Source organism: Mastomys coucha, unplaced genomic scaffold, assembly GCF_008632895.1.
Source record: "Mastomys coucha isolate ucsf_1 unplaced genomic scaffold, UCSF_Mcou_1 pScaffold12, whole genome shotgun sequence".
Taxonomy (NCBI): Eukaryota; Metazoa; Chordata; class Mammalia; order Rodentia; family Muridae; genus Mastomys; species Mastomys coucha.
The window spans coordinates 32,637,973-32,649,828 of NW_022196894.1; the positions used below are offsets into that span (position 1 = coordinate 32,637,973).

General features: G+C 48.4%; 1 protein-coding gene across 5 annotated transcripts in view; it reads left to right on the forward strand.

The window, feature by feature from the left end:
• The window catches only part of Mylk (myosin light chain kinase), a 250,011-nt gene that overhangs the window by 183,205 nt on the left and 54,950 nt on the right, over positions 1–11,856 (forward strand). For all 5 annotated transcript variants that reach the window (XM_031363765.1, XM_031363764.1, XM_031363763.1 and 2 more), the window contains one exon: positions 1,463–1,549. In XM_031363765.1, coding sequence (XP_031219625.1) covers positions 1,463–1,549 — 87 coding nt within the window. The remainder of the gene's footprint in view (positions 1–1,462; positions 1,550–11,856) is intronic.

Sequence of the window (11,856 nt, forward strand, 5' to 3'; positions counted from 1 at the left end):
GTGTGTGTGTGTGTGTGTGTGTGTGTGTGTGTGTGTGTATGTGTGTGTCTGTGTGGCTTTGGGTCATCTTCAACAGGGAATTGACCTTAATATCCCTCAGCTGCCACCCAGCTGAGCCAGCTGTGCCCACATGAAGTCTCTGTCAGTGGATTACCCAGATCATAGAGAGTACAGGCACGTACTGGAGGAAGCCTAACTAGTGTTAAGCTTCAGAAATAAGACTTAAGTAGAAGGAGCTGTGTGGACAGACTGTAGATGTCATCTAGAAGAAATGTAACTAGGAAAGCGGGTAAAGTGCATGTCCCCAGCCCTTGCCATCTATGTTTGTAGTACCACTCCTAACAGGGAACCCAGTCTAGACAAGACCAGCTGAGGCTGCCCATCCTGGAGGCAAGGACAGCCTGTTAGCCCTTCTTCAGCCAAGCCACAGGAATGTGGCCAGAGCCCTAGCTGGAAAATCCCCTCCTCCCTCTGAACTTCCTCCTCTGGAGCCGGAAATGAAGGATGAGGGCAGGAAGGGGCTCAGGGGGAGGTGCCTCCCATCCTCTCCCAAAGGGTAGTAAAAACACTGCCCAGTGATTGCCATTCAGCCAGCACTCCTTATCTAAGTCATGGGTGGTTTCCCTACCAAGTTTGAAAGTCCAGTCTCATTGGAACCCAGGGGTTTTCTGCCTAGTCCCACGCAGCCTGCAGTGCCATTCTCCTTTGTCCACAAGAGCCCCCTCCTCCGATACTGTATCCACCCCCAGCATTTTCTGAGCTTTACCTTAACATGGAAGAAGGAGCTTGCTGCCCTGTATCAGCCAGTGGCCACTGCAGGGATTCATAGGCCTGCCTTGAGGAGGTACCACAAAAGCCCCTGAATGAGTCCCAGCCTCAGTCTTAGAGACTCTGCCAGCAGCTTCTGCTGAAGCCTTCCTCTGGCTAGGCCTGGCCCAGTGCAAAGGCAAGCCTTAGAAATCAAAGGCCACAAACACCTTTCAGTCCACGAGTCAAGAAGTGGAGACCTGGTCTTCTCCTCCCTCTGTGTGAGGCCTTTGCATTTGCAGAGAGCCTTTCAAATATTGAACATTTAAACAAGAGAATCAAAGCCCAGTGTGAGCAAGAACAGCAAAGGGAACTGAGGGCCTAGGCCCTGCTAAGTTGCCTTTGTCCTGGCAAGTCTCTGGTGCTACAGTTGGGAGCAGTAACTAAGCTCCCTAGCCTGGCCATCCGTCCTGCCAGCGACTGTTCTAGCCACCTGATTTATCAGCCCCATTCAGCAGGCTCTCCTTCTTTGGTGCTCCCCTGGAGAAAGGGCCCCCCACTGCAGGCGCCACTCGGCGGGCACAGAGGGCCTCTGAGTGGAATGTTGGGTGGGTGGGCCAACTAGGGTCAAGGTGGGGTTCTGACTGAGGTGCCTCCTCTGCTCAGCTCCTTAGACAGCTACTGACTAATGTTTATGTTCCTTTCTGTGTTCCAGATGCTCGGACCGGTGAGAACACCAAGGCCCCGGAGATGAAATCCCGGAGACCCAAGAGCTCTCTTCCCCCTGTGCTAGGAACAGAGAGTAAGTGCTGCTCTCTGGGCTTCACCATACAAAGGCATGAGTGATGGCAGAGCTCTGTCCTGAACTCCTTGAGGACAAGCTTCTGCCCATCCCCCAGAGTGCCCTATGTCCTCCTAATTACTGAGCCAAATTACCTTTCCTCCAACCCCTGCCAGTCTCTCTCTCCACCCCATCCACAGCCTGAGGACGTTGCATGTGTTCTTCATCTTCCTAACCACAGCCCTCCCCACCTCCCATGTCACTTTTGGTTGTCACTTAAACCACTGTAGGAACTGTCCCTCTTCTTCAAGTTGATTCTGTCCTGTCAAGGGAGCCTTCCTAAATTGTTACTCTACCCTTATGACATCATCGGGAATGTTCAACGGTCCACAGTGCCTACAGACTCCCACAAGTGAGCCCCTCGTGTATCCCTGCCCGGGACACACCTACTGTGTGTGCATAGGTGCAGTCCCCTGTGCACCGTGACTGCCACCTCTCTCCTTGTTCTGCTGTGCTCCCTCACAGCTATGCCACACAGAGCGCCTCGCTTAGCTCTGGGGAGATCTGTTCCCTTTCCTTTCCCATGCCTTTGCCCTTACACTCATCTCCATGGACAACTTTCTGGTAAATTCCCAAGAAAGCCACCTCAGTAACTCTCCAGAGTATCCAACTCCCATCTTGCCTGACTCCCTCCTGGTGCCATAGGAATGTGCCTGTATGTCCTCATGGGTTCCCTGAAGGTCGAACTGTCTGTCCCTCAGGACGACTCTCTGTGTCCATGGAAGGACTTCACTAGTATCTTTCAGAGTCAGCTTTCAGTGTACTAGAAATAGCGAGAGAGGCAGGTTGTGGTGGCACATACCGGTAGGATTTGCTGAAGGAGGCAGAGGTAGGAGGATCATGAGTTCGAGGCTAGCCTGGGCTACACATAAAAAAAAAAGAAAGAAAAAAGAAAAGAAATAGCCAGAGAGAAAGTGTGTGACTGTAACCCAGATGGGCATGGCTGCCACACTCCTTATGGATCTGGGCTTCCCCCATGAACAACCTCTCTAATAGACAGGGTACTTAGGGTAAATGCTGCCTTCAGACCTGCAAAACTGAAATTTAAAAAAAAAAAAAAAAAGAACTATTTCAAGATAGTATTTGAAATGCATAATATTAATTTATTCATCTTTATACCAGAGCACTTATAAAATATAGCCTACATAATCAACATATAATACCTAAATAAATAATACCTAAATAAAAATATAATACCTAAATAAAAATCATATAACGATAGATAGACACAAAAGTACCTAAAGTCCTCAAAAGCCATAACGCGGCCCTGTCTTCTGCTGCTGTAATTATTAGTGTGGTTTTATTAGCAGAACTACTTTCTGACATTCCCAGTTTTTATAGGGCACAGAGTTGCTTGGACATCCCCAGGACACTCTAAGTTTTAAAATAAACAGATAGCCAGGCACGATACACACTTGTAATTCCAATATTTGAAACGCAAAGGGAAGGCCAGCCTGGGCTACACAGTGAATTCTATGCTAATATAGGATTCAGAGTGAGACTCAGAAAAAGTTAAGTTTGAGAAAAACAAACCGACTAAACAACAGCAACAAAACCAGAAGAGGAGCTCTCGCTTCTGCTAGTGGAGAAAAGCGATGGGCCTCACTGTTCGGAAGATCACTCTTCCTTCTGTGACAAGGCAGTGTTTTGTGGCTGCTTTATTCTTTTCTTTGTAAAAAGCAGTGCTTTTGCCTTGCTGGGGCTGAGCTCTTGGAACAAGGCTCATCAGCCTTGGGGGTGGGGAGGAGGCAGGTCAGAGGTCCTCAGCCTTCACGGAGGGGTAGCCAAAGTGAATTTATAATTTCTCCTAGATGTTTACACAAAGTGAGACCCACTCAGATGGCAGAGGAGCTGTGACTGCTCAGAACAGACTCTAATAAGCTGTTAAGAGCCCAGGCACAGCCGTAGGGACCTAGGAGAAGTGAGTTCATAGTGTCACCCTCCAGAACTGTTGCCTGGGCCATGCTGTGCTACCTTTGGGAGAACATGAGAGAGGAGATGTTGCTCTTAGAAGAACAACAGGGATGTGACTCAGTCAGTGATGAGGCTGCTCACCTCACAGGGACAGAGGTCCAGCCACCTCCTGTCTTCAGGTCTGGAGCATCCTTTAGGTCTGTGCAACCCTGGAGAAGGTGAAGCAGGGTCAGAACAGAACTGTGGAGGAGAAAAACAAGTGCTGTGAGGGCTGGGAGACAAAGCAGACCCAGCTCTGGGCACTTTGCCCCGCAGAGCAGAGTCCTTGGAAAACCCCAGCCAAGTTGTCATCATCCCATGGGCGGCTGGGAATCGGATTCACCTGGAGAACTGGGAAACCACCCCACCCAGGCTGCCCCCAGACCAATTAAACAGAAACTCTAGGGTGGCAGCTGGATTTCCGTGGTTTGTTTCTGTTCCTAGATCATCCTAGTGTGCGGCCACGCTACAAATCAGCCTTTTAGTGGGCGCTGGTCTGGCGATCCATGCTTGGATAGCAAGAAGGGGCTGAGAGAAGAAGGGGGTTTACTTGCTGTCCCTGTGAGTCACCTTACTCCAGTGCCTTACTCTAGTGTCCCTGCAGAGACAGCCTTAATCAGGGGGAGCAGGCTGGCAGGAAGTGTTTGAACTCTACAGAGAACACACGGTCACACAGTGCTGGGGTGGTGAACTCCACCCACCTGTGTGCAAGGGAAGCATCACACCTCTGTGGTCCAGTGATGCCCATCTCGCCCCATGCACACTGATGGCCATTTTGCCTCCCTATGCTGGCTGGTCCACTCAGTCCCCACCACCCTAAGCCTGTTGTCACGCTACATTAGCTCATGGCTCTGGTTGCCCCTTCACGTGCTTTCTTACCCTTTAAGAGACCTGCACCTCAGGGGCCTGAGGGACACCACCAAAGCTTGTCCTTGGAGCCTTTGGACAAGGTGGCTGCCCAGGGTCAGGAAGTGAAGGAGATGTCTTTTAGGTCTGTGTCCCCAGTTATTTTATCCTTTGAGGATAATTTATTGTTCAGTAATTGCTTGTTATTTGTGCACATATTCCCATTTGAGCATCTTGAAACATATAATAACATGCCAAGTACAATGTGATAATCCTCTTCTCTCATGTTTCATTCATATGCCCATTTGATTTTTCCTGAATACTTCATGTGTGTGTGAATACACACAAATACCTCAGCAGCAAGGGCTTTTCTTCCCTGCTGAAACGGACTCCCACATGAGTCTGTATGCCCCATCACATGCCATTTCTGTTAGCTTTATTCTCCTCTTTCCCAGACATGTTGGATTCCAGGAGTGGTCCGTCTCTGGACTAGGTGGTATTGTCAGAGCCATGAAGTACCTTATTTACGTAGGAAATCCATCTTTCTTGAAGAAAGGGCAGTGACTTTTCTGTCAACAGAGTTTAGCCAGACCCCTCTCTGTGAACCCTCCTATCCCCAAGTGTGATTTATTCTTTTGAGCCAGCTGTTGGGTGTAGGAGCATTGACCACACTTGACTGGGAGCCCCCAAGCCTCATTGTAGCATGAGGGAGAAGCCAGGCAATCTAGCCCTCCATGACAGGAGGACTCGTTAACCCGCCAGTCAGCCAAGTCACAAGCTACGAACATGGGAGGAAGCTTGGGAGGGATCGAGGTGAGGAGAAACTCAGAACCAGGTTTTGAAAGAGGGAGAGGAATGTAGTTTATGTGGCTTGAGGAGGAATGATAACATTGGCAGGGTAGGAGAGGCAGGCGGGAGCTTGGGGGGGAAACAGCGGCACAGATGAGATGCTGGAGGGAATGTTGGGAGGACAGCTGAGTCAAACAAAGCCCAGTGCTGAGTGCCAGTGCACAGGCATCGAGTCAGAGGCTCCTGCTGTGTGACACTAACCAAGCCTCCCCTGTCTTATAAATACTTGTTGCTCCCATTTCATAGAGAAGCAAAACTGAGCCCTAGAGATGAAACGGTCCTGCCAAGCATCTCCTAGCTGGTGAGGAACAGAACTGTGGTGTTCTCTCTTCCCACCACACTCCTTTCACCTTGCCATAGACTTGGCTTTGCTCCGAGTTGTCCACAGAAACACAATGATAACAGTTCTTTCTCCAACCCAAAGGAGCCACACAAAGAGGTGGGTAGCAGTGGTATCACGGCCATTGAAGCCTGGAAGGAGACTAAGGAAAGGCGCTGATGTGTGTCCCTGGATCTAGAGACCTGTCAGTGTGTTTGTCATATGCCTCTCTGTGGAACGTTTTGTTGTTGTTGTTGTTGTTGTTGTTGTTTTTGAGACAGCATCTCTCTGTATAGCCCTGGCTGTCCTGGAACTCACTCTGTAGACCAGGCTGGCCTCGAACTCAGAAATCCACCTGCCTCTGCCTCCCAAGTGCTGGGATTAAAGGCGTGAGCCACCACTGCCCGGCTCTGTGGGACTTTTAAAATAACCATGTTGATACAATTTCACAGTTATAGAGAGGCACAAGAAGAGAACAAAGAACTCTGTATTCCCTTTGCTTAGGAGTCGTTTATATTATATCCTGTGGTTTTAACATTCTCTCTGTACATATTTATAATTTTTCATTTAGATAGACAGATACCATTTAAAATCTTCTCACTGTGTATTTCCTATGAATGAATATAACCTCAGTGGAATTGTTGTGGTCAGGGAAGTTGACATTGAACCATATTGCTCAATATTGCTAGCTCATTGATCCAGCCTATTCTCTATTTTTGTCATTTGGCTCAAAATGTCCTTTATGTTTATTTTCTCTTCTTGGTAAAAATCTAGTGTCAGCATCCCTAGAATACTTTACATACTCCCTCAGCGTGGAAATGGCTCTTCCTCTTGTTTTGGAGATCAGACAGGGAAGACATTCACAGGGCCAGAGAAAAACACTACAGTCTCTGCCTGAGCTGAGTTAGCCACTGAGAGACAGGAACACGACAGTGAACCTCCATGTGTCCAGAAGCTGGCTTACTGTGGCCACTTCCAGGGAAATGCTCAGACATGGGGGATAGCAAGAAAGCCTTAGGCTAGAGAGCAGGAAACAGAAGTCTCGGTTGTCCCACTAATTAAACACATAGCTTCCTCAAAGTCCTTTGCCTTTTTAGAACGAGTTTTTTTCTCAACATCCAATGGACACTTTCCATGGCTGGTCTTAAACCTTGTCCCACTATGCCACTGATGAAGAGTTGGGAGGAACACAGTTCGGGTAAAGCTGGCTGATTCTCCTTAGCATCTGCGCGCAGAGACATCTGAAGCTGTAGAAGCAAAGCTGGGGTTGCCCAGGGTTGGAGCATCCTGCAGAGAAAGTGACTGGAGCCAAAGCCCTACTTTGGGGTGCTCCTTCTGGAGGGGATCTCAACAGCCAGTGTAATTTTGGGGAGTTTTCTATAGAGGAAGGCAAGCATATTACTTGGTTGAAGGATGGATTCCTAGGGCTTAAAAGATGGCTTTAGAAAATATAAGTTACAAAGAGAGTAGAGCGCAGATGAAGCAGCGCAGCAGGCAACAGACTCAGGGTCTGAACAGGAGACAGACGGTGAGCATCTACAGCTTAGCATAGCAGACGTTTGACTTGGGTCCACTTGATAATCCCAATCAGCCCACGAGTCCCTCCTGCTTTCAGGGTCCTTGCCTTCACTGTTCTGTGATTTAGGGACAACTCAGGTGCAGGGTTCCCTCCAAGTCTGTGCCTGGTCTAGATACCTCCAGAGGGTGGTGCATATGGGAATATGACCACAGTGGGCCATTTCTCTGGTTGCACTGTTTTTCTTTGTTTTGGCCTCTCTTATGTGTCTCTATGAAACTAAGAGCCATGTCAACTTGAAAGTTCCTCTTAGATATCAAACACTCTATCCAATATCCTTGGTCTTCTTAAGGATCAAATCTTTTTTCTTTTTTCTTTTTAATATTCTTTACAAGGAAATGCTAAATCCTAATAGAATCCAAAGGCTGAAAGGAAATCTGGAGAAGTTGGGATTTGTCATTAAGACTTGCCTAACACCGAAAAATGTGGGACCCACAGAGAATAGCTAAGCTGCTCATACAAATGTCCCTGAAAGCAGGCACCAACTCTTCTTATAGCCCACTACACTGTTGGTGTTTGAATATGACAGTACCCAACATGCACCTATGTATGCATGTGCCTGGGACACAGTGATGGCCCCTCACTAGTCAGCTACTCCCAGCTCCTCCCTCAGCCCTTTCAGTACCTCCCATGAAGCCAATCAACCAGCAACATCGGTCCTTCCCAGAGCAGCTGATGAGAGCTGACAAGCAGTGCTGGCCTCCTCTCTCACAGCTGTCATGGCACTCTGTGAGGTTTGCGAATGAGAGCTTGCAGCAACAACTGTGTTCCTCGGGAATCTTCTGATAGGACTGCCTTTGCTATGAGGGGAACTGAGGGGTAATTTGCCCAGAGATGTTAATTCTCAGAAAACAACCACTATATCTTCACATGTCTGTAAGAATATGCTAGAAGGGGTCAGCAGTGAGAGGACAGTCCCTCGATGCCTTGAATCTTCCTCAGTGAGGTTGGGTAGGGGGCATCAGGACTTGGCCTTCTAGCTTCAGGCTCCCTTGCCAGCCCTAGGGGTGGCTGTCCTTCCCTTACCCAGCTTGTGTCACTCCCAGGAGCCTTAAGGCAACAGTGAATGCTGATTTGGAGAACTTTAAAGGGTTTGATGCCTATTTATAGTTAACTACCTAAAAAGGGAAATGTCCCCAGAGAGGCAGAGATGCAAGGACCTGCCTGTACCCGAGGCTGTTGTTAACACGAGCTCCCCAACTGTCTTCTCAAACCCTCTCACTCTGCACGACTAGGAAAGGGGCACTCATCTGCCTTCAGACTGAGCAGTCTAGAAACTTCCGTGAGGGACTGACTTCCCTCCAGGAAAGAAGGAAGGTTCCCTAGGGCAGTACTAGTTTAGGCTTGGGCAGGGTGGGCAGAAGCAAAAAGCAGATTCTCAGAGTCAGTCATGAGGAGCAGATTTTTTTTTTCCTAGCAGCCCCTCGGCTTTCCTAGGAAGGTTCCCCATCCTTTACCCTCACTCAGGACTTTAGTAGGCTCTTTTCCTTGCAGCCTCAGTCTCCCATCTGCAGCTCAACACTTGGCAGTTTTGATCAAGGAGGTGACAGAGCACACACTTAATGCTGTGCAAAGTTGCAAGAAGATTGGCCTCTTCCTCAATATTAATTCATTAGAAATGCCCAGGTTCTCAGCAATCTCTGTAGTCTCTGTCCTCTGATAACCAACTGATTATCAAACCCATGCCCAGCTTGCTGCTGGGCCCCAGAGGTAAGCAGGGGACCCCTTTGCTATCCCCTGGGAACTTGGTGTATACATTTTATTAGTAGGTTTCTGAACTGGAGTGGGACTGGCATGGACCCGACTAGGAGAGGCATGAGTTCTAGTGTGCCTGAGCTGAGAGCTGCTTACAGAAGGTGTGGAAGTCAGCCAAAGGTGCCAGCATGTCCAGAGAGCCCATGACAACATGCTAGTGCACAGATCTAAAAGATGCTGAGTGTGTAGTACAGAGAAGCAACACCTAAAGACACGTACATAGCCGGCCCACAGCTGGAATTCTCGAGGTGACCGCAGCACACACTGACATTTGAGAACCAAGGACGTGGAGAATAGAGAACATAGGAAAGAGTATTCACTGAAGAAAGTGTGTGAAAGAAGACTGCAAGTGAAAACCAGAGCAGACCTTAAGAACCTTGTCAGAACCAGATGGACTTGGTCCTCAGGTGGTAGTGGATTGATAGTTGAGAAAAGTCACTTGGGTCCCAGTATGAAAGATGTGTTAGGGCAGGGACTAGGGGACAAGAGGCCTTAGCATGGTATTGAGTTTAGAACGAGACAGTGATGGTGAATGGGGTGGGAGCAGGGTGGGAGTGGGGTGGGGGAGAGGGTTGAGCATGTATCCATTGATGGAACTGATGAGCACTTGTGACAGGCTGTGAGGAAGAAGTGGGACAAGAAGCAGTCAGAGAAGAAGGTCCTGAGTTTAATTTGGGGGAGGGAGGCTTGAAGGATGGGGTTTGGAACCTTCTGGGTCAATGATCTCTGGGGGGTTAGACACAGAGGTAGGCTCAGAAGGAAGGGCGAGCTCCAGGGAAAACATGGCATGGGCAGGAGAGGGTGACAGAAAGAGTCTCTAAGAGCATTAATGGACAAAGCACCCTGAATGGGGACAGGGCACTTGATGGGGTCAGGCCTGTGCCAGGAAGGGTATAGGTGGGGGCTGACCACCCAGAGAGGTGCTCCAGCCCCTTCTCAGAGGCAGCAGTTGAGGGCACACTGCCCCTCCCTTACCCTGGGGTCTATATCCTCCGTGGGTTTGCAAAGGTGGTAGGTCTCCTTGTTGTTGTAGGATCTTCCTCCTTGACAGTGCCAGTGTAGGAAGTTTGCGGTGTTGGAGATAGAATGAGAGACCAGGGTCCAGGAAGAGATGATAAGAAGGGTGAGCCTAGAGAAGTGGGAACTCTCTAGTGATCGGTTTATCTCTACTGAGTTTGGGCCTCTGGGCCAACCAGAGCATTTCCTGGGAACCTGGGTGGAGGAGAAGGACTGTAAGGACGATGACATGGGACACACATGAGGATGTCAGCAGAAGCTAGCAGGACCAGGCACTAGTTACCTTTCTTTTCACCATAACAAAACCCCAGACGAAAGCAACGTATAGAGAGTTTGGCTCCGGGTTTGAGGTTGGTGCCCATCATGGTGGGGAAGTGTAGTGGTGAGCACAGCTCCAGCTGTGGCAGTAAGAGCTGTGGCTGCTGGTCACATCTGAGGTTAGGAAGCAGAGAATGAGTGAATGCCTTCTTGCTCAATCAGTATCCCCTCCCCCACATTGTACGATGTCCTTCACCTTCAAGGTGACTCTCTGCTCTTTAGTTAAACCTCTCTGGAAACACAGGCCTACTCAGAGGTGTCCCCTAGGTGATTCTGAGCCCCATCATGCTGACAATCAAGATTATCCATCACATTCCAGATAACTGGAGGAGCTAAATTTGTCCCTGAGAGCAGAGAAGTCCTTTGGGATCTGCTTGTTTGGGAAGGAGTGCTGGATGAGGGGAGGGGCCAGTGTAGAGCATGTGCTGTTGCTGTGTGTCTTAATATATATATATATTTATATATATATATATGTATTTTCTGTATATATATATTTTTGTAAATTTTTGCTACATACATTTATTTGTTTGTTTGTTGTATATGTGTATATGCACATGTCGTGACTATTGTGGAAGTCAGAGGACAACTTGGGATTGTTGGTTTTCTCCCACTGGATCAGTCTCGAGGATCAAACTCAGGTGATAAGGCTTGGCCGCAAGCACCTTTCCCCACTGAGCCAACTCATTAGCCTGCCCTGAACTACGTTTAAATAGGGAAGTGAAGTGCTGAGAGGTTATAGAACATGTTTAAGGTCCTCAGCTTAGTGAGTGATGGGGTAGTATTTGAATCCAAGTCCAGCTCCAGAGCCTTAGCCCCTCTGCACGGGGTCAGAGAAGGGTTTCAAAGGCTTGTCTTAGAGGGTGGAGTTGTGTGCTAAAGAACAAAAGCAGCCAGATACCTGATGGCCAGTGGCTCTATTTCTAGCTGAGCCATGCATGGCTTTATGAACTTGGGAAGCCACCAGTCTTACATGAGATTCCAGCTCCCTCTTCATCAGATGGAAATGGTGAGGTGTCCTGCTTGCATTTGTGCAGAGAAGAAAGAACACCTGTGAGAAGCTTTAGTTTTAGAATCCTGTGACTCAGCTTTTCCTGTGTGCACAGAACACCGTTAATGGATTCCTACAGATGGTCAAATAAAATATGGATAGCACATAGAACATTGTTAACCTTTAAAGCTGTTTTTGCTGAGCAGCTTCAAATGCTAACAAATTCAAACAGCAATAACCACCAATTTATAGAACAAATTTAAAATGTGGCCTTCAATCCTATTTAAACCTAACACTGAAAGTGCTACTAATCGGTGCTAGCTTCTAACCACATAGGTTTCTCAGAGCCAACAAGCATGGAAAGGTCTTTATAGCCTCTGGTTTCATATGGCCCACCTCCTTGTGTCCCCTCCCCCCGTTTATACCCCAAAGACTGTCTTCCTCCTCCCCATTCACCCCCACCCTTTCTGCAGGAGCTCTCTGACAGTGAGCCAAGGGCTGCCATAACAAGATAGTGGACAAGGTGGCTAAAACACAGGCCAGAAATCCAGATCAAAGTCTCTTTCCTTTGGCTTACAGATGTCTGTCTTCTCTTGGATCTTCATCCTTGTAGGGTTCCTTCTGTGTGTACAGGTCTGCTCTGTTAG